This window comes from Lutjanus erythropterus, chromosome 3 (assembly GCF_056507025.1).
Source record: "Lutjanus erythropterus isolate fLutEry1 chromosome 3, fLutEry1.hap2, whole genome shotgun sequence".
NCBI lineage: Eukaryota > Metazoa > Chordata > Actinopteri > Lutjaniformes > Lutjanidae > Lutjanus > Lutjanus erythropterus.
The window spans coordinates 27,792,488-27,817,024 of record NC_139319.1 but is presented as its reverse complement, the minus strand read 5'-3'; the positions used below and the strand labels follow the sequence as shown (position 1 = coordinate 27,817,024).

Genomic DNA, 24,537 nt, shown 5'->3' with positions numbered 1-24,537 from the left:
ATAGAGGAGGATGAGTTAAATGAAACTGCTATACTGGAGGAGCAGACGTTGGTGTGTGACTGAAAGTGCCCTGAGTTTTCGGATGGCGGCATCTGTTGACAGCATTTATGGGTATCAGTGTTGTGATGCTCAAAACTGAGTTTATTATCAAGGGTGATACCAAGGTATTTGAAATTCTGGACCGTCTCTACTGGGTCACGGCTTATGGAGATGTGGCTGTTGGGGGTGCAGGGTTTATTTTGGTTGTGGAAGAGCACTTCCTTGGTTTTGGTGACATTCAGTTTCTAATTCAGAATGAAAATAAATTGATTTACACCGTTTTCCCCAGAAAGGGGAAAGGCTGATCTATATGCGACGTTCTTTCAGTCTGTGCAAAGTGCAGTGGGATCAGACAGTGAGCTCTGCAGCGGAATACAACTATTAGCTGAAGAGGAGGACAAAGTTATACAGAAATTGGGATACTTTTGATCTGAGCGGTTTACATTTATCATGAATCATTCCAACATTTGAGTATTTGCGTGATGGAAGAGGCTCCAGCCATGTTGAATAGTGTATTAACCCTTTTAAATGTTACCAACGCATTTACAACTAAAATGCAGTTGCAGTTATTGAATTAAATAAAATATCTGATTTTTCTGTCAATCCTTGCACCAAGTTAATCTAGTTAGTTTAACTCAGTTTACTTAATAAATCAGTTTATTTGAAAATGATTTAAAACAAACAAGAGTTAAAAGTGGCCCCTGGATAAAGCAAGCTGAGTATACCTGGTGTACACCTTAAAATCCTAGTACACATAATTCAGCATGATATGTGGAGGCCGATAACTTGGAGTCTTCCATGGAATCATCTTGAGGATGTTTTCATTTAAGTCCTTCGCCCACCAGCTCTTCAGCCAGCTGAAACATTTGACTGCCAAGTAGAGCGCTCCAGCACCGAGGAGGATCTTGGAGAAGCTGATGCCACCAACTCCATTCTTCTTCTTGTCTTCTTCAACCACCGCTAGAGACACAAATTCACAAAGGGTCAAGCAGCATTCAAAACTCGCCCGTCATTGGTGTTTATTTACACTGCCAAGCCAAAAAAGTCACCACCTCAATTTAACTAGGAAAATATTTCAGAGGCTTCCATTGGATAATTACTGCTGTGATTAATATGTTTCAGCTGGAAACAAGTTATTGAACTCTAACTGACGCAGCGATCAGCTTCTCGTTTCTTAAACAACCGTGTCAGAAGACATATCCAGTGGCCGTGGAAAAGATGTTTCAGAAGGGTCAAATTATTGTCCTGCGTCAAGCAAAGAAAACAACTACGGAGACTGATGAAACTACTAAAATTGAATTATGAACTGTCAAACGCATTATTAAAACCTGGAAGGATTGTGGTGAACCATCATCTTTGAGGAAGAAATGTGGTCAGAAAAAAAAAAATGAATGATTGTGATCAGAGATCACTAAAACGTTTCGTGAAATGAACTTGTAAAAAATCAACAGTAGAACTCACAGCTATGTTTAATAGTGAAAATAAGAGCATTTCCACACACACACTGTGAAGAGAACTCAAGGGATTGGGACTAAACAGCTGTGTAGCTTTAAGAAAACCACTTATCAGTGAGTCTAATTGGAAAAAAGGGTTCAATTTGTTAGGGAGCATAAAGATTGGACTCTGGAGCGATGGAAAAGGTTGTGGTCTGATGAGTCCAGATTTATCCTGTTTCAGAGTGATGGGGGCATCAGGGTAAGAAGAGAGGCGGATGAAGTGACGCACACATCACGCCTAGTTGATCTGGGGTTGCTTCAGTTGCTCAGGTTGAGGTTCAGCAACATTATGTGCCCAAAACTACTGAATGACCAGATTTCTCCATCAATGGATTTTTTTCTTCCCTAATGGCACAGGCATATTCCAATGACAATGCCAGGATTCATTGAGCTCAAATAGTGAAAGAGAGGTTCAGGGAGCGTGAGACATCATTTTCACACATGGATTGGCCACCACACAGTCCAGACCTTAACCCCACTGAGAATCTTTGGGATGTGTTGGAGAAAACTTTACGCAGCGGTCCAACTCTCCCATCATCAATACAAGATCTCAAGAATGAACTGACTCTGGACAGAAGTAAATGTTGTGATATTGCATAAGCTTTTCTAAATGATGCCATTGCTAATGCATGCTGTCCAAAGAAATATTAGAGTGTGTGACTGTTTTTTTTTTTGGCCAGGCAGTGTTAGAGAAACAGTTCACCCCAAAATCCAAAATACATACATCTACATTTCCGTAGTGCTATTTATCCATCTAGATTATTTTGATGTGAGTTGTGAAGTTTTGGAGATATCAGTCAATATAATGTAACTAGATGGCACTCTGCTTGTTGTGCTAAAAAAAACTCAATGCTAGTGTCTTTTTCAAGAAATCATGACGTGATCACTCACGATAATCTACAGATTGTTATGAGCAGTTTCATGTAGGAAGTATTTTCTTTCTACCTCATGCTAACCATATCACCATGCAGAAGGCAGTGTACATCTACTGAGAGGCTAGTGCTGGTGACGGCACAGGTTGTAAACATTAATCCTCTTTGGCTGACCTGTAACCTTGGCACCCCTGAGCTAGCTGGGGTGGTGAAATGGTTGGTGGGTGTAGAAAGACAATAGTGCCTACAACAAGGCCTGTGGATTATCTTGAGTAACCAGGTCATGATAGCTGAAAAGAGACATTGCTGTTGAGTTCAAATGCATTTTTGGTGCTTTGAGCTCCACAAGCAGAGTGCCATCTAGTTCTATTATACTGGAGAGAAGGTGAACTGAAACTCCTGAGGAAAAACGTTTTTTGATTCTAGAGTAAACTGCCCCTTTAAAATGATAGTGGACATGTGTATGAATTAAGCTATGGTTTGTTCAGCTACAGAAAACACATTTGTGTTATAAGACACTATGAGCAGCCAAACTGTTCTCATCGCAGCTCGTCAGATAAGACGGGACTTTGTCAGTGTCTCATACTGATGCACAAGGTACCATTTAATGGCCGTACAAGACGCTGCCAGAAAACCTTTTTAGCATGTGGTTAATGTGAAACGGTTCCAGTTGGGGTAGGTTTGGGCAGAAAAACTACCTGAGATAGGATAAGACCATATTTAGGGTTACAATAACTACGTTACAGTATGTGATGTATGTTAACGCTATAACTTTAAGTAATATTTTGGTTTCACATGAGACACAAATCCTGGTCTTCTACACAGCTGCAGACAGTTTATATTGAAATCACTTGAAAGCCCACTATGTCTCTTTCAGCTGCTAAAGTGTAACGTGTGCATCTGTATGAGTCGTTGAGAGGTAATGACAAAACACTTGTATTAATGAGTTAGCAATGAGAACTGGTTGGCACGCCATCTAAAAGACTGATGTATAAAAACCTGGACCAATATGACCAAAACTTGCATGGCTATAGAAGTAAGAGGAAAAAAATTAATATAGGTGAATTGACCCTTAAATCGCAAAAGCTAGTCACTCACACATATTACAGCTGCACACTTTAGTGTCCACTTATTACTTTCTAAATTATTATATTACTTGCTCATATGTAAATAATCCCTCTGTAGAATTGCAGATAGAAACTGTGAGACACATACAATAGAAAATGCTGACTGCACTGGTACCTTGAGAAAACACCTCCCACTGGGACGACCAATCACTTTGCCTCAAAGCTCTTGGTCTCTTCACGACTTTGGGCCTCTTGGATTTACGCTGCACTTCACCGCAGTTTGCCACAGATCTGCCATTGTGTAAGGTTACGTTGACATTGTAGTTCCCTGGCTGGTCATAGCAGAAGGGCTCCATATTGAAAAGTAGTTGCTGATTGAAGGGTTCTGAGAAGAATTGAAAGTCATTTTGCGCTGCTCTTGCAGTAAATCCACTGTATGTCTGCACAGTGTTGAATGTTTGCTCAGCTGAATCTTCTGGGTAGTAAAACTCTTCTGTATCATCAGCCTGATAGTGACTGATATTCACTGGAATGCCTACATAGTAGCCCACCCGGGTGAGAAAAGTGGTGAGCTCCAGCTGTGGGTCCTGCAGGACTTGAATCAGTTCAAAGCTGATTTCATGAGTCTTGTCAGGACTGAACCTCCCAGTGCCTCCTCCGTCATGCTCAGTGACATACACCATCTCCACCACCCTGGTTCTCACTTGGTAACTGATGATGATGCGGTCTGTGTTGTTATTACCATGGTATAATTCATAATTTTCCCTCACATATGCTGGGAGGTTTGCAGAAGCTGGGTATGTTTCTGTGTTCAGGTTGCCAACTTCAAAGTACGTAGCCTGGGCAGAGAGAGAGATAAACAGAAAGAGAGGTTAACTGCTATGTCTGAATGAGACGATTGGTGGAGAATGGGAAGAGCAATTTTGTTCTTCAATTGCTAGCAGCAAATATGTATGTACACTAATGTGCATCAGGCTGCAATGTATAACAATATAAATCATAATGCTGTGTATTGTGCAGTTGAATTATTTAATTATTGTAGAGTATAACAACTGAGTTATTGCACATTATTGTCATATCAAGTCAATTGTGTAAAGTTTAATTATTACTACAGGCATTGAGTTATTGCACAGAAGTAGCAGTATTGTCAGTCAGTAGTGCACAGTTGACAAATTAGTATTCAAACCTCTCGAGTCAAATTATACCTGCATCCAATCATTTTTGTACCCAGATACAGAAAGAAATTACTATTCGTTGAATGGTTTTGCTTGTAGCCAATCAAAGCAAGCATTCAAATTAATGCGAAGTGTGATTGCCCCCCTACTGCAGTTACAGCTAGCAGCTACATACAGTCTCTGGTAGTGAAAAGAAGTGTAGTGTATGAGAATTTGGTAGTTTACTGTGCTGAGAGGCCACCAAAATGTTTAAACGTATGGAAGTAGAAAAAAGGGTATCAAATAAAGCACTGTATTTGTATATGGTATCATATTTTTTAAATGATACCCAGCCCTTGCTGCAAGAAAATTTATTTTTTCCAAGGATGGTGACGGGATGCCATGTCCTTTTCTGCCTCCAATTCGGTAGTGCCCGTTGCCTTTGTTGATTGAGCTGGTTAGGATTCAGCCTGAGGAGGTTATGTGTAAGCATGAGGGGTGATGACTGGTTAGGGTGGGTTATGATAAGAGTATTTTGGTAAGCCATCCTGGGAAAAAAAATACCACCTGATAAACAATCTCATGTGTGCCTCATCTTGAACATCTACTATTTTTATCTATATTCGTGTATTAATTCTGTGTAGGAGCAGTAATATTTGCAAACTAGCCACCGACAAATAATGTTGATTGTGGCACCCTCAGGCCTACACTACCTGTTGCAAATCATCTGTTCCAAGTTCCAAGTTTGATCCATGCAGTATTTGCAAAGTGAGAGAATATATATCATATACCTTTATTGATTTAAAGACATATGAACAAACACAGAAGACATATCACAAACCTGTTTTTTACGCTTCCTGGACCTATTCAATACAGGCAGAAGTTCCTCAATATTACCAAACTGGTGGAAGCCGTAGAAACCCTTCTCTGGTTGACAATCTGACACCAGCTGTGGAAACATATTATTTGTCATTTTAGTCCACATATTAACTGTACTTAGCTTTAATTAATTTTATTGGAAACAGCCCACATGGATATGATCCATTGTTTGTCCTGAAATATATTACAGCCCTGCTTTGACCTCATATTGGGCACAGCTAAATATAGGCTACAGATAACCGCCTTTAATATTATGGGTTCCTCACAGTGTATTTCTTTTTTGATAAGCTTTGACATGACAAACAATGTAATTTGTGATCTTATCTAATCTTACCTTCATTATGTCTACGGAGTTAATGAGTTCACAGGTCACACAGTGATTGGCAAACCAGAACAGGAGCTGAAGGCCGTGTCGTGGAAAAGGGCTGCCGAACTTTGAATTCTGCAGGTGCTCTAAAGTGCAAAGCTGCCACTGAACCATGGTGGGGCGAAGACTGGCACACACACACACAGAGAGAGAGAGAGAGAGAGAGAGAGAGAGAGAGAGAGAGAGAGAGAGAGAGAGAGAGAGAGAGAGAGAGAGAGAGAGAGACACACACACACACACACACACACACACACACACATACATTTAGCACTAGTAGGTGTGCAGATAAGTCTACACACTGCCTCACTGCACATTACACAGGCCTTTGCACACAAACAGCAGACACATTTTAAACCGCTTTAAAGATTGGCTGTCTAAATGTTATGGCAGATTCTCCAGTAAAGCGGAAGGGAGGTCATGTGAGGATATATAATTGGACGTATCTAGATAGGAACCCTACATTTGCAAAACTCTCGCGAGATTTGACCGCGCTGCTTCTTGGTCTTTAACACATTATTGTCACATTCTTAAACATGTACGTTGTGGTTTGGATCTGGTTAGGTTTAGGGACAGAAAACCGCTGGTTAGGGGCATGGTTCAGAGCATAACTCGTGTCAATACGATCACTCTCGCGGGATGTTTCGCGGGTCTACGATTCCCCTTTAGACACGACCATTATAATTACCCCTCGTCTGCAAGAGTCTCCTCGTCTGAAAAATTGAACTTTTGCCATTAAAGTATTGTCCCTGAATTGTACCGATGCTAAATTGTGGTACCAGTTGCTAGCCTCATCTACAAAGAGACTGAGATGACTAAATGTATACAACCGCGAGTATACTGAGCTACATTTAATAAATAAATGCAATAAAAATGCAGTTTTGTTTACCGTTTCTCCTGTGGTCCTATTTTTCATAGCTCCGTCCTCATCCCCAACACTGTATGGATTGTACGCAAGATGAAAACAGTTATCAGCGACACTCCCGCCAGATGCGTGCTCGTTCACGTGGCTCCGTAACGCACGTTCAAGTGGACGTCCCCGCTGCGTCATTTGCGCGCCGCCTTCCTCCCGATGCACCTCTTTTCCCGAAAGACTAAAGATAGATGTTTCGATTTCAGGTGAGTATTGTACCCCCCCATAAACACGTAGCCTTTCCAGGAGATCATTTGAGTCGTTTTAAAGAGAGCTGGCAGTGATTCCAGGCGGCGCGTGTTTTATATGCTAAATGTTGTCTATTGTTTATGCGACTGCCAAATTCAATGCGGTTGGCGGCCTGTGAAGCAGCCCGCTTGCCTGGTGACATGAGCCGCAGGGAAGGAGAGCGCTCCCTGCCGCTGGAGACAAGGATGAGCTTAATGTTTCATAAATTAATGTCAGTAATGAAAGGCCAGTGTGCGACTGTTATAAGCTGTGTCCAGACAGGGTCACATTGGTTAGTTTTAGGGCAGCAGTTTTTCATCGACGTGGGTCCTGCGTGATGTAACGTCAGCATTAGCATTGTGGCTAACGGGTTCTCTTGCTATCTACAGAGTGCCAAAGGTTCCTGGAGGAGAACTTCTATTTACTCATGTTATTTTTCTCAGTAGCGTAAAAGGGGGGTATTAACTATTACACGTAACGCTACCTAAATATTTTATCTTTAACGAAGGCAACTCTGTGAGGTTTTCTTACTGAGAACACATGCTCGATTACTATTGACCTGGTCAGCTAACCTAACTAAAGTGTTAGGGTAATTGGCTGTTCTGTTAAGCATAAAGTAAGTATGTTGCTGCTATAGCTAATTAAGTTTACTAGTGCTAGAGTTTGACTATTTTCTCAACACGCAGTTTATATCTTAACACTTTGACCTCTGTAGTGCATTACTGTAATGGTATTTGACATTTTTCTGAGACAAATTAAATATTTTTGGCATCTGTTTATTACTGTGTTCTATTTGACACTAGCAGAAGCAGATTGGTGGTTCTTTTTGCTAATGTTGCCAAAATGATCATACACTTTTACAGTGTAATATAATACTGGTAGCCCATGTGTAGTTCAGTTTTAGATGCCCTTTTGCGGGGCTGGGCAAGATGGCTTTTAAACTCTACCTATTTCTGTTCCATGATATACAATATATATCTCAATAGATACATTTTCTTCAATCGTTTTGACCAAACACCTCGATATCATAGGTATTGTGGAAAATATGATAGGATTTTGATCAATAAACATCAGAAATGTGGATACAGTGACTAAATTGCTAAAGGCAAATAATTTAACAGCTAGAACATTGTGGTCATTGAAGAAAAGTGCTTCACTGTACTGTAATTCAGCCTCAAAAACAAGGAAAAGATTACACATGTGCCATATCATGATATACAAAATCTAAGGCCATATATAGCCTCATATCACAATACCCATATAATACGGATTGATTGCCCAGCTCTAGTCCCTTTATATTTTAAGGAACACTGACAAATTTTACTTAACTTGTAAGGATGTGTCTGCAATAATCTGGCAATAAAATACAAATCATGTTACAGAGGTTACTATTTAATATATTACAATAATTATTTTTAAAGAAAATCTGATTTTATGGAGGATCTACTTTTTATTACACTCTCTGTAACATCACAACACTACCTTTTGTGCAACATGATGATTGACATGACATGATTCACATGATTCACCTTTGTGGTAATGCAGTAACCCATCAGTTTCTTCATAAGCTGACCTTCCACTCATGAGGTTGGCCAGGGCTTTTTATTATGCAGACTCAAGTGGCAAGTTACTAAACCATCATGCCTTCAGTCCAACTGATGACTGGTAGGCATGAGAAAGGCATTCACAAAGTCTCCTGATAGTTGGTCATTGTGACTTAATACAACAAAGAACATAGTTAGAATGACACTTTCTAAGAATTTCCTTTTTCACACTTGAATTCAAAGCTGATATCAGTGGCATTTTATACATTGAAAGATGAAGGGTTTGTTTTGACATTTGTGAAGTTGTTTCACTCTGCTGTGGTTGTCTTGCCATAGAGGAGTTATCAGCTGACAAGCTATTGTGAATATATTGTTTACTGTAGCTATGTTTAGTCTCACTCTACCTTAAGGGGTGTGTGATACAACAGTAGAAGTAATTTACCAAACCTGTTCAGGAGCAAGTTTAAAGGCTGAGTCTGATATTACAGCTGAGTGTCGCAACTGAAGAATGTCTGTTACTGCCAATCAGTTGGTTAGGAGAAAAACTTTTTAGTTTCTTGAAAAAGAAAAAAATATATATATTATATATAAGTGTATATATAATATATTCCTTGTCCACCCTGCTGCCTTTGCAGTCCCTGGATGAAGACTGTACGTTGGAGGAGGAAGACGAGGGACTGATTGAAGAAGAGGATGAAATCGATCAGTTCAATGACGACACCTTCGGTGCTGGGGCCATCGGTGAGTCATGCCTAAAATATATTTGACATGTGTTAACATGAAATCACTATACTTGAGGCCATGCACATTAGGGATGGGTATCATTAGGATTTTACGGATACCGACTGCGTATCAATATTATTGCTCTTGTTGATACAACTCTCCATAATTTGGTGTAAAAATAAAAATATGATATGAAAAGATTCAACAGTTATATTATTACTTTTTTGCCAAAGTAAAAAGTTAAACTGGTTCCAGAGTTTCCTGTATATGAACAGTTGATATAAATGTCAACAAATTTTTGGTGTTGATGTGCCTTAATCCTTCTTCACTACGTCAAACAATATTACAAATTAACAAAGAACTATTGGCTGTTGTATTGAGGAACATTAGAAAGCTTTAAAGTGATGCTAACTATGTCCTGAGTTAAATATCTACAGACTTATGTTAATAATGGTAATAAGTACTGCTTTGGCTTGACCCGATCAAGACAGCTGCATTTTTAGTTTGGTGAGGATGAATGTGCATCAGCTGCTTTACTAAAGAAGTCAAACACGCTGCACTGCTTCAGATTTATCGAACGACATATTTTTAGATGTGTCATGAGGTTGCTTTGTGTTACCCCCTTTACACACAACTTCTTACACATATTATATTTAGCTGCATTTTCATTAAATTAAGAAAATTGAGCCCACACTTTTGAAGATTTTGCCCTATCAGACATGACAGAAGAACACAGAATGTAAAAATGGAATTGACCAGTCAGGTAGTACTGGTTGTTGATATCCATCCCTATGCACAATTAATGCTCCTATGCTCACTCATAGTGACACAGTTTAAATGAAGTTCATTGTCAGGAAGGTTGCAATCATCTGTTAAAGGATCAGTGTGTAGAATTTAGTGGCATCTAACAGTGAGGTTGCACATTGTTGCTTTTTTTTTCTCAACCAGAAAACTGAGGTATCACTGTTGGTACATAAACAAACATACGTCACATCTGAATACCACATGTTCACACCTGTTCTCTGGGAGTATATGGTATTGCAGGAAATCAATAACTCATATTTAAGCAGACAGTAAGATGACACAAACTGAAGCAGCAGGGATGTTTCCCTTAGAATTTAGGTTATGATTGTGTTTACTTGTCCCTCATACACTAAATCTTGCTTTTAAATTTCCCTAAGTAGTATGTTCTGCTCTTCCAGATGATGACTGGCAGGAGGAACACAAACGCCTCGCTGAGCTAGATGAGAGGGATGGGCTTGGAGCTGGGCTGGGGTTGGGAGGAAGGGGAATGGGAGGAGAATCAGATTTAGCAGGGGACTCATCCTCCTCCCATCCCCCCCTTCCATCTTCCCTCCCTTCAGTCAAATTCTCCTCATCTTCCTCTGGACTGCCGCCAGCAGGTCAGTGATGTCATTAGAGGAATGTTTTCTCACAGGAGGTGTTCTTTAATTTTCTGGTAATTTTCAGTTCAGGTCTTTGGATTGGTGAAGTTAGTCCATCACCAACATGCCTAATTTATTGAATTGCTGGTTACACCTGTGAAAAAATCTGAAGTAAAACTGTTATTTCAGATGTGGAGGATCGAGGAGGGGAAGGCGACTTGGCTGAATCCCTGGCCAGACTCATCCTGGAGGCCGACCCGGCCATTGCTGGGGTTGGGGCGGCTGAGAGGCCCGGTCCGTCCCCCAGCTCTTCAGGATCCAGCCTGTCTGCTCTGCAGGGGCTGGACCGATCCAGAGTACTGCCCCAGCCCTCCTCCATCCCACATCCTAGTCAGCAACACCAGCATTCTCATCACCCCCAGCACCAGCTGCCTCCTGGGCCCTCCACCTCAGGTGAGATTGAATGATGGCAGCAGTTACAAGTCAGATAAACATTACCATCGTCATTACTAACTCTTAAAATCTCATGTAACTAATAAAGATGTTAAGATGATCACTAATGAACTAATAAATAAAAAAATATTTTTAAACATTATATGCTATCAAATACTGAAAACGTATTGGTCCTGTTTTACTGACGTGCTGTGTTCTGCTGTACTCTGCATTACTCCAGGGCTTCCTCCTGGCCCTTCTCCCTCGTCCATGCTCAGCTACCAACAGCAGCAGCACTTGCTGCGCAGAGGGACTGCTCCTATGGGCCAGGTTAGTTTTTTTTTTTTTGTCCTGACCACATCAGCCTTTATGATTTGAAAATTTGTTGAGGACTCTGAAATAAATTCATGGTTTAATAATTTAATAATAGTAACCGTGTGCTTATGCACAGACTGGAACTCCATCAGTGTTTTAATGGCAGTGAAAAGAGAAAAATGGATTTGAGCTGTCAAATATATTTTTAATGATAAGCTGGCTGAGCAACCAGTAAATTGCATTTAACTTTTATTTAAACTGTGTGAAATCTTTTTGTTTCTGAACTTTTAAATGTAATTTCTCTCATCATCTCTTTCAGATGAACTCTCACAGTATCTGGGAGAACAGTATGGGTTTCGGGCCGGTCAGCGTCACCCCTGGACTGGTCACACACATGGAGGTGAGGGACATACTTTTCTGCAGAACTGGAAAATAGCTTTAAAAATACACAGGGCATAACTAAAACACAGGTTCAAAAATGACCCCTAATAGGAAATTTGACCAATACATGTGTTTACCTTTACTTTAGAAATTTCAGTGTTGCCTTTGCATTGCTAAATAATTGCGTAATGGTGACTATCTAAATTCATCTACTTGTAATTGTTAAGTGAAAAGAATGTACAAATGAACATGAGCAGTCGGACATTTGTAGGACATTTGAAAATTGCACAATTCCTCGAACCAGTTATAAAAATTACAAGTCAGTTGGTAAGTGGGTGCAATAAAAACTTTACTGCTCTCGCTGCAGCTCTGTCTGCCTCCCTGAGTTTGAGCCAACTCAGTGATAGGGAGCTGAAGCAGTTATATTGCTACAGACTTATTTGACACATTGACAACATTTTACCTTGCAGAAATCAATGTGCGCTATATTAAGAACATTTTCACAACCCAAACTAACATATTAAAACATCAAAGTCACATGATAACACAACCAACCTAACTGACCGAAGCAGTGGTAGTCCAACAACTCCCATAATCAGCGAGGTAAAATTACTGTTTCTGTCCAAGGAGTCTGGTAGCATTGAAGAGAGCACAGATTTTAGCTTCAGTTACCAGTTGTAAAAGGTTGTCTGGCGGCAATGCAAAGCAGTGGAAAGGTTCTGATCTAAATTCTCCAGATCCTTTCCCATATATTTAGAAATACTGTGCCATGAAGCATGAATTAAGAGTTTAACATCAAACCTTGCACCATCTTCACATCAGCACTTAGCAGAAGGAATATGCATCCCTAATGAAGTGTATTGCCACCTCACTCATTGTGTAACAATGAAGCGGCACAAAAATCACAATTATCTCTGGTATCAGTATAGTAACTGTGTGAACAGGTATCCAGATTCAGATATTGGAATCAGAACTGAAAATACGTTTTTGCTACTGTCCCATTACATCACGGTCCACATACAGAAGCACATTGTTGAGCTTTGTTTTGAGACTCGTGAGGGAGAAGTCGGTGAAAACATGATCAACCACCTGCATAGTCTTTCGAAATGATTTTAAACAGCAAAATGTGCTGATGTTTGAAATGGGTTTTCTAATAGTTCTGAACATTTATTGCACTCAGATTTTTGAGAGTGCTTAATGAGAAACTAAGCTTTGATATCATAAATGCATTTTACTATTTAAAGCCACATTTCCAGATGCTTAAACAGTGTACAGATACCACATTACATGCAATTTAACAAAAAATGTCTTTAATTTCAAATAAATTTTTCATTAAAGCAGCTGCAGCCCACTCATTTCTGGCCTTTACAGTCCTAAAAGGCTGTTAAAAATCACGTTTTTATTAATTAGTATAGTAATTGTTTTTTTTCTCCATTATTTTGGGTGTTAAACTATCTTTATTATTCTAATATTTAATTTACCATTTTCTTCCTCTTCAGGATAGTCCACTCATGTCTATAATCAAGGAGGTGGGCCTTCCTAAACGACCTCCTCAAGGAAGAAATGATGAAGGACAGGATTTGTCAGAGAGAGTCCCACCTCCACGCTCCTCGTCCCCTGTGATTGGTTCCCCCCCGGTGAGGGCAGTACCTATTGGAACACCACCCAAACAGCCAATGAGCCACGCCCTGAATCATCAGGTGAATAGAGAGAAAATAATACACCGTTTCCTTATTGGTGTTATTCCTCCATCATTCCCCCCTTCTCACTCTTTCTGAGGCCCGCCTGCCAGTGTTTTTCTCGAGGTTTGCACATAGGGGCTTTACAGATATATTTATAGCACTAATGTTCTTCTCTTAAGTCATGAAGTTGTATGGCATCCAGGTGGGGATGTCAGTTAGCCCCATCACAGTGTCTCTAGCTGAATCATTCTTTGTAGTAGTACCATGCTGTATTTTGCTGTGATATAACTCAACATGTAGTTAGCTTTGTTTAAGTTAACCCTGTCCTGTGTGCGTGTATCTGTATCTTTGTGTATGTATCTGTGTGTGTAGATCCACCATCCCATGGCGGTTCATGTGAGAGCCCCGGCCCAGCACAGATACCCTCCTCCTTTCCCTGAGCGTCTGTCACCAAACACCCTCCTCAATATAGCTGTGAGTTTTTCCTCTCCTCCATCCTCCCCTTGATTAATAATTGTGATTTCATCCATGAACAACTTGAGTTAACATCTTTTGGGGTTGGCCAGTGCGTTTTTTTTTTCCAGGGGCAATACCAATTATCTAACTAACAGTGAAGGAATCTCTGTCCGATGGTATTTCAGTTGTGCCAACAACTGTTCATCCAGTCGACTTCACACTTAGCTTTTGTATTGCTGAAGACTGAAGGAACTGCAGTATGGAGCGTGAAGTAGCTTGGATGAGTGGTTATTGAGAAAGCTGAGAATCATTGCCCTGCAGAGCTGGAGAGCCCCAACAGTTACTGTTATAGATGCAGGCAGCAGTTGCAGACCCACAGCGAGTTCAAACTACAGTCGGTGACTGTGTGATACTCAGAGCCATGTAGAAAGAAGGTTACGGCTTGATTCCACTGGGCTCGGCTGTGTCACATTAAAGCTGTACCACGTCTGCCGGAGCAGATTGTGGTAATTCTCAACAGTGCTTGTTATTCCAGCAGTAGCGCATCCCAGGGGCATCTCTCCATTTTGCTCTTGAAATACACATCAGGTCTTTTTTTGACAGATGCTGTGTCAAGCTGCACAGAGCAGATCGTAGGGTAGATCTTGGAGGATGGATGAAAACCGTGGCACAGATGCAATTTGCTCAGTACAATCAAGGCCTTAGAGTCTTTCTCAACAGTGTTGGTTTCATACCTAACAAGCAATAAGCTAATTTGAGTTGTGCTGTTAATGTTCTGATAACCTACACAATAGTCAACTTAATGTTATTAACATTAGCTAGCCACCTTAAATGAATAAAGTCAGTGTATCCTTTCTAATGCCTTGGGAAGCAGCTGTTACTTTGGGTGGCTGGCTATTTTCATTATGAATTCATGAATTTTATCAATAGTAGTGACATAGCGGTAAAGAATCTATTCATTTCATCTGGATGAAAAACATCTGGACCATCATTTCATCTGGATGAAAAACATTTTAGAGTTAGATTTCAGAGGCAGCATCTCAGTAAACTGTCTAAAACTGCTGGCATAATGTAATATTACTGTGTTAGTAATAAATATGGTAAAAAAAAATTTTTTGGAACTGCAGGATCTCTGCTGGTTGATGATACAAGCAGCGATACTGGAGATCAAGCAACTGACCCATTTTTAACAGTCACTGCACTAGTTAGTGGGCTGATACCCAACACATCTGCTGAAAGTAGCTTAAGATTTACTGTACATATATGAGAGTGGTACTGATCTCATCTAACTCTCAGTAAGAGAGCACATAAGTGCTTCTCCCAAAATGTTGAACTTTTCCTTTTAAATGAGTGAAATCTTAAAAGGTAAACCAACTTCTGTTGTCATTATTGTAGTGGTATGAAATGTATATATTTTTTTAATTTATATATTTATTTTTAAGAACTCCCCGCTGTGTCGTGGTCCGTTCCCTCCCGGAGTTGGTCCAGTCCTGTCTCAGATTCAACGGGCCCAGCTGCTCAACTCTCAGGTTGGTAACAGACACGCTATGTTTCTACACTGGTATGGTGCTGTTCACTTCCTGTTTCTTAGATACACATAACATTATTAAAAATAGGTAGTAACTGTAATGATTCCTCCTGAGAAATGTGGTCGCTGCTGAATTAATAGAATATATGAGACAAAAATAGTTGTACGAAACAGTTTAATGAAAGAAAATGTGATTACAACTCTTCAGAGAGACCATGAGCATGAAGGAGACAGATAGTCGTGTTTTGACTTCAATGCCAGTGGAATGACTGTGCTGACAATTTGAGAAATGCGAGTGTTTGAAGTTTTATCTGTACTCAGATTAGGGAATTGACATGATTTTCAGTTCTGTGTTTTCAAAGATATTGTTAGTGTCAAACATCTTCAGCTTAGCTTTACTTAAAAAAACAGGAGAAAACACAAAAATGTCAAAAAAAAAAAAATAAATTCCAAAGTACCAACGTGAGGGCAGAGCTTTGTGGGTCAAGACACTGTTTCTCAGAGGAGTAGTACTGCCTCACTTGTCTATCTAAATCGCCTGAATCATCCTCTGTCTCTCCAGGTGGCTGGTTTTCCCCGTGGGGGTCCAGCACCTCCTTTGTTACCAGGTGGTGGTGGTGGTTTTAGGCCATTCTTTGGAGGTCCCCCTCCTCCACACGGTCACCGAATGGGCCCGCCGCCCCCTCATGGTCCCCCCAACCACACGCCTCCCATCAGACACAACACCACCCACCTTCACCCCCAGCACCGCCGCATGCTCACTCAGCGCATGCAGAACCGAGGAGGGTAAGAAAGTGTTTGTGTGTGTGCTGGATCACTAACACTAACTAACATTATCCACAACACAGCCTGGAGCAAGTTAAAAGCATGACATCACACACCAAAGTCCATGTAGACCACATTATGTCATCTTTGTCTCTATGTTTCTATAGTGACCGTGGCAGGACTGGAGGAGACCGACGCAGCAGGGACCCCTACAGTAACTTAATGACCCAGAAAGAGAAGGAATGGGTCACTAAAATCCAGATGATGCAGCTGCAAAGTACTGACCCTTACCTGGATGACTACTACTATCAGGTTGGTTTGTGATGTCATTGCAGTCTTGATGGGGGCTCAAAATATCTGCCCTTATAATCGTTGGCTTGCTTTGGTCATTGGCTTGCTTTTACTTGACATGTCATACGTATGTCCTGTCGTCATCACCTACGTGAGCTGCGTCACCCTATAATTTGACATTGATTGGTTTATAGATCGGTGTGCATCTGACGTTGTCTTATTTACAGTTTGGCAGGTAGCCTGACTTCAATGGCCGTTTATGGAGATAGACGGATACACATCGTTGTCACCATAGCATTATTATTATGGCACTACTACCAGCAGTACCAAAGTCAAACAACAACCAATTTCTATGAGTGTTTTCCAGTTGACTCTTTATAAAGTCATCAGACCAGAAGTTAAACCAGATGTCAAGCGGCTCATTTTTTTTGGTGTGTTGTTTTTCCTTATTCCAGCTCTGATGATATTCAGTTTTAATTTCCTGTAATTGGTCCAAAAGTCCAAACCATACAAAAAATGTTTTTACACTAGAAACAAACAAAACCATGGTTCAGTTTGATCCAGACCGAGACCGCCTCTTTTTGCTGGACCAAAGTCCAGCTTTTTGGTCCGGACCATGGTCTGAGGGAGGTTTCACACCTAAAATTTTGGTCTGGACCAAACAAGGAAGGTGGGAAAGACAAAGCAAGACGTCACCTTGAGCTGCAGAAATGATCACCATTTGTCAAAGTTTGTCTAACTTGAGTTAATTAAGAATAATTATATCTTACAGAGAGTTGTTTACGGTGTTAGTTTCATCGTTGGTTGAGGATCACTGACACTGTGTGTTTGTGTACACATGTAGAACTACTACGAAAAGATGGAGAAACGTCAGGAAAGAGAGAGAGACAGCAGCAAGAAGGAACACACCACCAAACTGATCACTCCACAGGTCGCCAAGGTTGAACACACCTACAGACCAGGTAAATGACTACAGATTATTATCTGCGCTCAACAGTACATAATCACACACAGGATTCTGGAGTCCTCTATTGAATGTTGACATGTGTTTGTCAACAGTTCAGTTTGCAGGCTCTCTGGGTAAACTGACCGTCTCCAGTGTCAACAACCCCCGCAAGATGATTGATGCCGTGGTGACGACTCGCACAGATGATGAGGTCTGTTTGCATGTTTGTTTCTTTTGTTTTAATGGTGAATACACAGCGTTTTCTTGTTGCAAGAAGAAAGTAACAGGCTTAAATTATTATTGTGAAGCAGATGCAAAAAGGGCTGATTTAACATCAGCAGCACTGCAAGTGTCTGTATGCAGTTTAAAAAAAAAAAAAAAAGTTGACGAAACTGATGCCTGGACACACAGAATTGCCAAGCAGTGACCTTCCAGCAGACAAACTGCACAGGACTCCTATGACAGGTCTGGACCACTTGCAAATTTTGTTCATAAAGAAAATTCAAAATACTAGAAAGCTGGTGAATGTATTAAGTTCTCTTAAATCATTTGTACAAACCACTTGAGAGCAAATCCGTTTGTACGAGTGGTTCTTGTGTGAGACCCAATGAGCCTCATGCAAGAACCGCTTGTACAGATTTATTCTTAAGTGGTGCATATGAGTGATATGAGTACTTGTTACAATCACCAGTTTTCTTGTATTTTGAATTTTCCTTTGATACAAACACAATTTACGACTGGTCCGGACCTGTCGTAGAGTCATGCACAGTCAGTCTGCTGGTATCCAGACTGATTTTTTTTTTTTTACTAATGACTGTATATTTCATTAGATTGAAGACATTTTGGGTTTAAAAAATAAATTACACTTCATAATTATTGGGGCGTTAGTTATGCTAATTAAAAGTCTTATGCACATGCACTCAAATATGCACAAGTAGAAAATTTACACCGGTATCTGAAGTTACAAGTGTTTGTTGAATCTGATATGGTATGTTCATACAAGAAAAAAGTAAGAGAAATTTAAGATGAGAATACGAAAATGTTCTTGCATGAGGCCCAATGTTCCAATTTTGCTCTAGTCTTTCTTTAAGATTTCCTTCTGTTGCGTGTTTTATAATCAGAGCAGTATTTTGTTTGGTTAGTTTTGACATCCTGTTGTTCAGTTTCCTGACTGTCCATCTGTCTGTCTGTCTACCTCCAGGAGAAAAGAGAGAAACAGGTTTGGAATAAGAGGCGGCAGATCCTCTACACTGTAGAGAAGGTAAGATTTGGATCAGTCAAGCATAGTTCACTCAAACTGCTGGAAAAACTTCTGGATCCCAAATACCCTCACTCACATACACTGATCCATATCTCTGCCCCTTCATCCACCCATGTCCTCCAGATGTACAGTTTGCTGCTGGAGGTTCAAGACTTTGAGAAACGTTTTGTCCAGGCGCCAGAGGAGGACAGAGAGGCTCTGCTGGAGCAGCATAAAACCAACACAGTGCAGCTGTGCAACTCTCTGCGGGAGAAGGAGTGGGATGACAGGTAGGAATTTAATGTAGGAAGGCTACATTAAACAGCTAAGGAATACTTGAACTACAAGAGCTGCGCTTTTTAATTCTTATTCTCATTAAACGCAGCACAACTTGTATCTCTGTCCAAAGCCACATGTGGGGCAGCAGTGTAAGAGACAAAAACACAAAACATGCCCATCTTATTTTTCTCTTCCTCTTGATAAGAGTCAGTGATGAGCAGTGTGTGATGATCATGTCGGTGAGGAAGGGCAAGCGGCTCATCTCTAGGCTCCTCCCCTTCCTGCCGTCACCCCAGGCCGCCGCCGTTGTCATGGCGATTGCCCGCAACCTGCCCGCCCTGGCCAAGAAGGACAAGCAGGATCAGGTAACCATTTCAATTGCAACAGCATTTTCACACACAAATCCCAGCTGTTCTTTGGAAACTGCGCAGGTCCTTTAAGGAGATAACACAGACTGGACTCTGTCGAGGTTTCCACAAGGTCTTAAAAGTATTGAATTTACAAATCTAAAATTAAAGCCTCAAAAGTATTATTGTCCTTTTGTACAATTATATATATAGCCTGACATAAATAACTGACAAATGCATACATCATTTTGGTGTAATTTAAGATAATGCTGCCACAGTGTTTGTTTGCCTGTAAAATTCATACATAAACAAGTTTCTTACAGTCTAGAGACATTAAATGTTTTGTAGTTTGCCATCTATAAGAAATGTCAAGAGCTTCACAGCTACCTACCTGACTGACCTGACACTTGATTAACCAGCAGCTGCCTTCCTTCATCTGTCTCTGCCCTCTTGTTCAGGTGCTGTGCTGGTTGGTGGAGCCAGTTTCTGCAGTGATCCAGTCATTGTCAAGCTCTGCCCTCACAGACCTGCTGCAGGAGCTGCAGGGCAATGAGGGCCAACTGGCCACAGTACTGCACAACAAGGTACACACACACACACACACACACACACACACACACTGCACACTGATATAAAACAAACAATTATTGAGTAACTTTAGAGTAAGGATGAACTGAAGATGATCCTTAGTTCAGACTGAAATAGTTCTTGCTGCAACATATTATCCAGTGCTCAGATAAACTGATGACTGGTTTAAACACTTCAAGCTACACAGCAAACAGTGTGTGAACTGATGACCGATCAATACTGGGGTCCATTCCCAAACCAACAAAGTGGCTTGACACCAGTGTCTCTGGCAGTGCATGTTATCTACAAAGCAACCAAATTTAAACTTTAGGCTGTCAACCTATATTTTCCTTGTTGACAACAAATTCCATGAAGAGACCAAACCAAAAATCAATTAATTGCTCTTACCAGTATTTTATGTGACTGGTCGGGGTGTCACAACTTCAGATCTAAATTAAAAATCAAACAAAATCAAAAGCAGGATCAGTGACTGTCACAGTATTTTTTTCTGTCCACACCCACGTTCTTGCATGTGCCCTAAGAAGAAAAAAACACTTCAAAGTTTAAAGCTTAAATGTACATATATTAATACAAGGCCTTAAATGGTATACAATAGTCTTGAATTCTGTTTAGGAAGTGCCTAGTTGTTTATTTTAATCAATTTATGTCAATATTTACTGTTTTTTTACTCTTAGTTCTTTTGCTGTTCATGTTTGTGGACTTTTTCTCACCGTTAACACTCAAGCATCTGTTTGGATGGTATGGAGGAGCATATTACCTATTTAACCTAACATTTAATGTTAAGTTTCATTGCAAAATTGGCCTTAAATTTTATTTAAAGGGTGGCATGATGAGTCTTAGATTTAACTTGCTGATACATGTCGACACCCTGGATGTATCCAGTTCTTTTCTTGGCTCTCGGTCTCCACTATTGCTATGGTTATCTAGCAACTAGCTCAGTGTTGTGCTGGTAACATTTATCCATATTAAGTAATGTTCACTTAACCCTGCTGTGAAGAATGTACACCAAGAAAAAAAAAAAAAAAAAAAAAAAAATCAAGACTGAATACGGCATATTTGTCAGTGCTGAAAAAATGTTTGAATCGAAAATCCTATGGTGTCAAGTGTGTAACATTTTGGAACATCTGTTGGCAAAAGTCAAATACAATATTCATATTAATGTTTGCATTAGTGTATAATCCCCTGACAATAAGAATTGGTTTTTTTTGTTGGCTTAAAAATAGTTTAAAAAATGACATCATTGAACCATACATACACCTGTCTGCTGCAGTGAATACAGCTAAGAACCGTCTCCAACAACTTCTTTAAAATAAAACCTTATATTTATGACACACAAATATTAAATTTTCAGGAGGAACCATTGGGCCTGGTACTGAGTACCACAGACAGGCTAGAGCAGACTAAAATATTATTGGTTATGGTTTTAGTTTGTTTATGTTTTTGACAAGGAAAAAATGTAGAACAGAGTTAGCCTTATACTTAACTATAAGAAAGCAACAAACACACTCACATTACACCCCTCTCTGTTTCCACGTAGTTTGGTGTTACACTGCTGTATCTGATCCTGAGTGAAGGAGAGAGGATGCAAAGCTCCGACCCCAACTGTCAACTCATGGATGACAATCGATGGTAAGCTGCTGATGTTTCTGCGAAGTCAGCTACTGTTTCCTGTCATCGTAAGAGCATGTTCCAAAATGGCTTCATTCTCTGAGACAAAACACCACTACGATCCACCCTGCACACCCCCTCTCCATGACAAGTGTGACTGTGTGAACCTCCTACTGAAACTAGGGGGGCAGTATGAATACGTCAGCAAGCTTAGGGACTCCCTCGCCTTTCTCTGACTGAAACAGGAACATTCATTGATTGTGTGATTCATGATTATTATTGTCATTATTGACAAAAATGCAAGTGGCACTGACATGCAGCAGTCATCACATTCATGGCAAAGTGAGCTTGTGGAAGGAAAAATTATTAATTAGATGAATAAATGCTCACTCCACACACTTCATCTCTGTTTGTTAAACATTTTTTCCTGACACCTTTCTGTCATGCATGCACGAAAAATGTCAAAATAAAATGTCTGTTTGAGGTAAAGTAACTTTTCTTATCCATTTCAAATAATCTCATAGAACTAACTGTTGTAGTGTTTCCTCCATCGTGGACACAAAAGAGGTGCTGCACCGTAGAGGAGCGTGGGGTTGTCATCACTGCAGACTCGCTGTTGAAAGGCTTTATAATGCACAGTTCGTAGATGCATCACAATGTGAACGTGGAAGAATCTGAATTGATTCATAGATGTCAAAAATCAATTCTAAATTTTAGTTTACATGATGTTGACAGACCCAAAGATACAGAACTCAGCTGTGAAGGCACAGATTTGGTCTTTAAATACTTGCGTTTGAGACAAATATAAAGTATATTGTGAATCATTTTTACACCATCATCCAGAGACATTAAAGGGATAGTTCACCCAAAAATAAATATTCAGTCATTATTAACTGATCCTCATGCTGATTGAAGTTGGGTTTAGTTTTAGTTTTTTTTTTTAGTCCACAAAGACGGTGTAGGGACCGGATTGGAACTGGGTCTTCATGTTGCTTCTCTTCTTCTCCTTTTCACACCTGCATTCTTGTCAGCTTTTTAAGAAATGTCTCTCCTTTTCTTTCACCTTTAAACTCACTCTGGCCGTCTCTCCCCACCCAGGACTGAGTTGGTGTTTTCAGCGACGAGGGAGTTGCTCAGCGTTCCCTCCTCGTCTCTCTCTCCTCCCCTCTTCACCCCTCCGAACCTACTCTCCCTCCTGTCACGCTATGTAGATCGGCAGAGGCTGGAGCTGTTGCAGGACAAGCTACAGTGAGTTACACACACACACACACACACACACACACACACACACACACACACACACACACACACACACACACACACACAGACATAGTGTCATGTTGGTTTGGTTGGACAAGCCAGCACAAAGAAAACAAGCTGCTGTGCTGGAAATAGCATTTGCATCGTCATTCCTTTCAATAATTTTGATGATGTGTCTGTGTTTACAGTATCTGTTGTGTATTCCAGTTAGTGCTTCATATTGTTCAAAAAATGTTGTTACTTGATCCTGACCGATACTTTCTTCAATAAGCCAGTTAACAAAAACAAAATCACATTACACATTATGGTACGATTACTCACTTTAAAGGAAGAAGCTGTTCAAAGACCTGGTGGTAAAAATAAAAACTAATAGTTTGTTCTTTTTCTTTCTCAGGATCTCTGCTTTGTCCAGGTAGAAGTTACACCAGACATCAACACAACCCCCTCCCCACTTGATGCAGACCTTTCTTTTTGTGTGTGTCCAAAATGTGTGTGTGTGTGTCTGTGTGTGTGTGTGTGCGCGCGTGCGTGTGTGCGCTCTTGAGGTAAATCCATGGTGGATAATTTTAATCCAGCAGAATCCCTAGTTACTTTTGTTTTTCTTTGTGTTTAGTCTCTGGTGTGTGTGTGTGTGTGTGTGTGTGTGTGTGTGTGTGTGTGTGTGTGTGTGTGTGTGTGTGTGTGTGTGTGTGTGTGTGTGTGTGTGTGTGTGTGTGTGTGAGAGAGAGAGAGAGAGAGAGACACGGAGTGCATGAATGATGGACAGTCTGAATGCTAAAAATGAAATCTGCATTTTTAAATATCTTGTTTACGATTATGCCTGTGATGAACCTTCAAATTAAAAAGTATTTCTATTATATAAAAAAGTGGACTCAGTGCTTCCCTTTCTTCACATCCTCGACATTTTGAGTGTTTGACTTCAATCTCGTGCCGCAAGTTTAGAACCTAAAACCACTGAAACATTAAGACTACTCTCCTATGTCCCTAAACCTGAAAATGAGTTGCCATATTTGCATCTCCAGTTTCGTTGTGTCAAAGTCATCAGGTTATTTGCGTTATCAAATATTTGTTTGCCATACAGCTTATTTTCTGCACTAATCCAAAATCCAATGGAAACCTCATTTTGTCAAGGAAACCAGAGTGAAGCTAACTTCTGTGGTGGCCCACAAAAATATGTCATCCCTGTAACACTTTATAAAAGTCAGGCTCAAAATTTGTTGGTGCTTCCATTACCCACAATGCAACTCGAGAGCCTACAGTTTGTGTTTAGGGAAAATTTGAAAATTTCTATTATTTGTTCTGATAATGAAATAATTATAATAATATCTGTTTTGACAGAATATGTCGCAGCATTTAATATGAATTCTCCAGTAAAATGTTCTGTAGTATATTTGTGAAATATTTTGATTAACTACTGGGAAAAACAAATGACCATTTGAAAGGTCAGAACTATTAATTGTTTTTGGTGTATTGGTGAGGTAAATTAGATTTGGTTCGGTCAGAGTTATGAAATATTTGCTCTACTGTAGTAGGATTTATTACCCTCAGGTGTGCATAAACTACAGGTTGTATGAACTTATTTTCAAAATACAAAAATGTGTAGTTGGTTATTTTGCCTATATCTGCCAGGAGAAGTACGCTGTAAAAAAAGAAAAAAAAACTTCATAGAGAACTCATAATTTCAAGGCAACTGTCTTCACTAATTTGGAAAACTCAAAAAACGTAGGAAAGACAGATGCCTGGAAATGATGAGTT

The 24,537-nt window shown here is 40.1% G+C and overlaps 2 protein-coding genes across 2 annotated transcripts; one reads left to right on the top strand and one right to left on the bottom strand.

The window, feature by feature from the left end:
* Positions 1-689: 689 nt before the first annotated feature.
* Positions 690-6,036, bottom strand: LOC146330188 (uncharacterized). The gene is made up of 4 exons (XM_084715678.1): positions 5,842-6,036; positions 5,470-5,577; positions 3,650-4,313; positions 690-999 (listed from the first exon to the last, which is right to left on the bottom strand). The coding sequence occupies exons 1-4, from the start codon at positions 5,986-5,988 to the stop codon at positions 785-787; spliced, it is 1,134 nt and encodes a 377-aa protein (XP_084571804.1). The 5' UTR covers positions 5,989-6,036; the 3' UTR covers positions 690-784.
* An 817-nt stretch (positions 6,037-6,853) lies between these two features.
* On the top strand, positions 6,854-23,648 carry patl1 (PAT1 homolog 1, processing body mRNA decay factor). The gene is made up of 20 exons (XM_084715677.1): positions 6,854-6,990; positions 9,192-9,297; positions 10,482-10,682; positions 10,854-11,117; positions 11,338-11,426; positions 11,731-11,811; positions 13,292-13,492; positions 13,847-13,948; positions 15,373-15,459; positions 16,021-16,244; positions 16,391-16,535; positions 17,359-17,476; positions 17,574-17,671; positions 18,662-18,721; positions 18,845-18,990; positions 19,185-19,344; positions 19,785-19,910; positions 21,452-21,543; positions 22,621-22,770; positions 23,177-23,648. The coding sequence occupies exons 1-20, from the start codon at positions 6,976-6,978 to the stop codon at positions 23,196-23,198; spliced, it is 2,487 nt and encodes an 828-aa protein (XP_084571803.1). The 5' UTR covers positions 6,854-6,975; the 3' UTR covers positions 23,199-23,648.
* The last annotated feature ends 889 nt before the right edge of the window (positions 23,649-24,537 follow it).

Bases quoted from the DNA above. Each gene is read 5' to 3' on its own strand.
- LOC146330188 (XM_084715678.1), bottom strand. From the start codon at position 5,988: ATGGTTCAGTGGCAGCTTTGCACTTTAGAGCACCTGCAGAATTCAAAG. The intron at 5,578-5,841 runs GTAAGATTAGAT...ATGTTTCCACAG, and splicing joins ACTCCGTAGACATAATGAAG to CTGGTGTCAGATTGTCAACC. The intron at 1,000-3,649 runs GTACCAGTGCAG...TTGTGTCTCTAG, and splicing joins GTGGGAGGTGTTTTCTCAAG to CGGTGGTTGAAGAAGACAAG.
- patl1 (XM_084715677.1), top strand. The intron at 11,118-11,337 runs GTGAGATTGAAT...GCATTACTCCAG, and splicing joins TCCTGGGCCCTCCACCTCAG to GGCTTCCTCCTGGCCCTTCT. The intron at 11,427-11,730 runs GTTAGTTTTTTT...CATCTCTTTCAG, and splicing joins GGACTGCTCCTATGGGCCAG to ATGAACTCTCACAGTATCTG.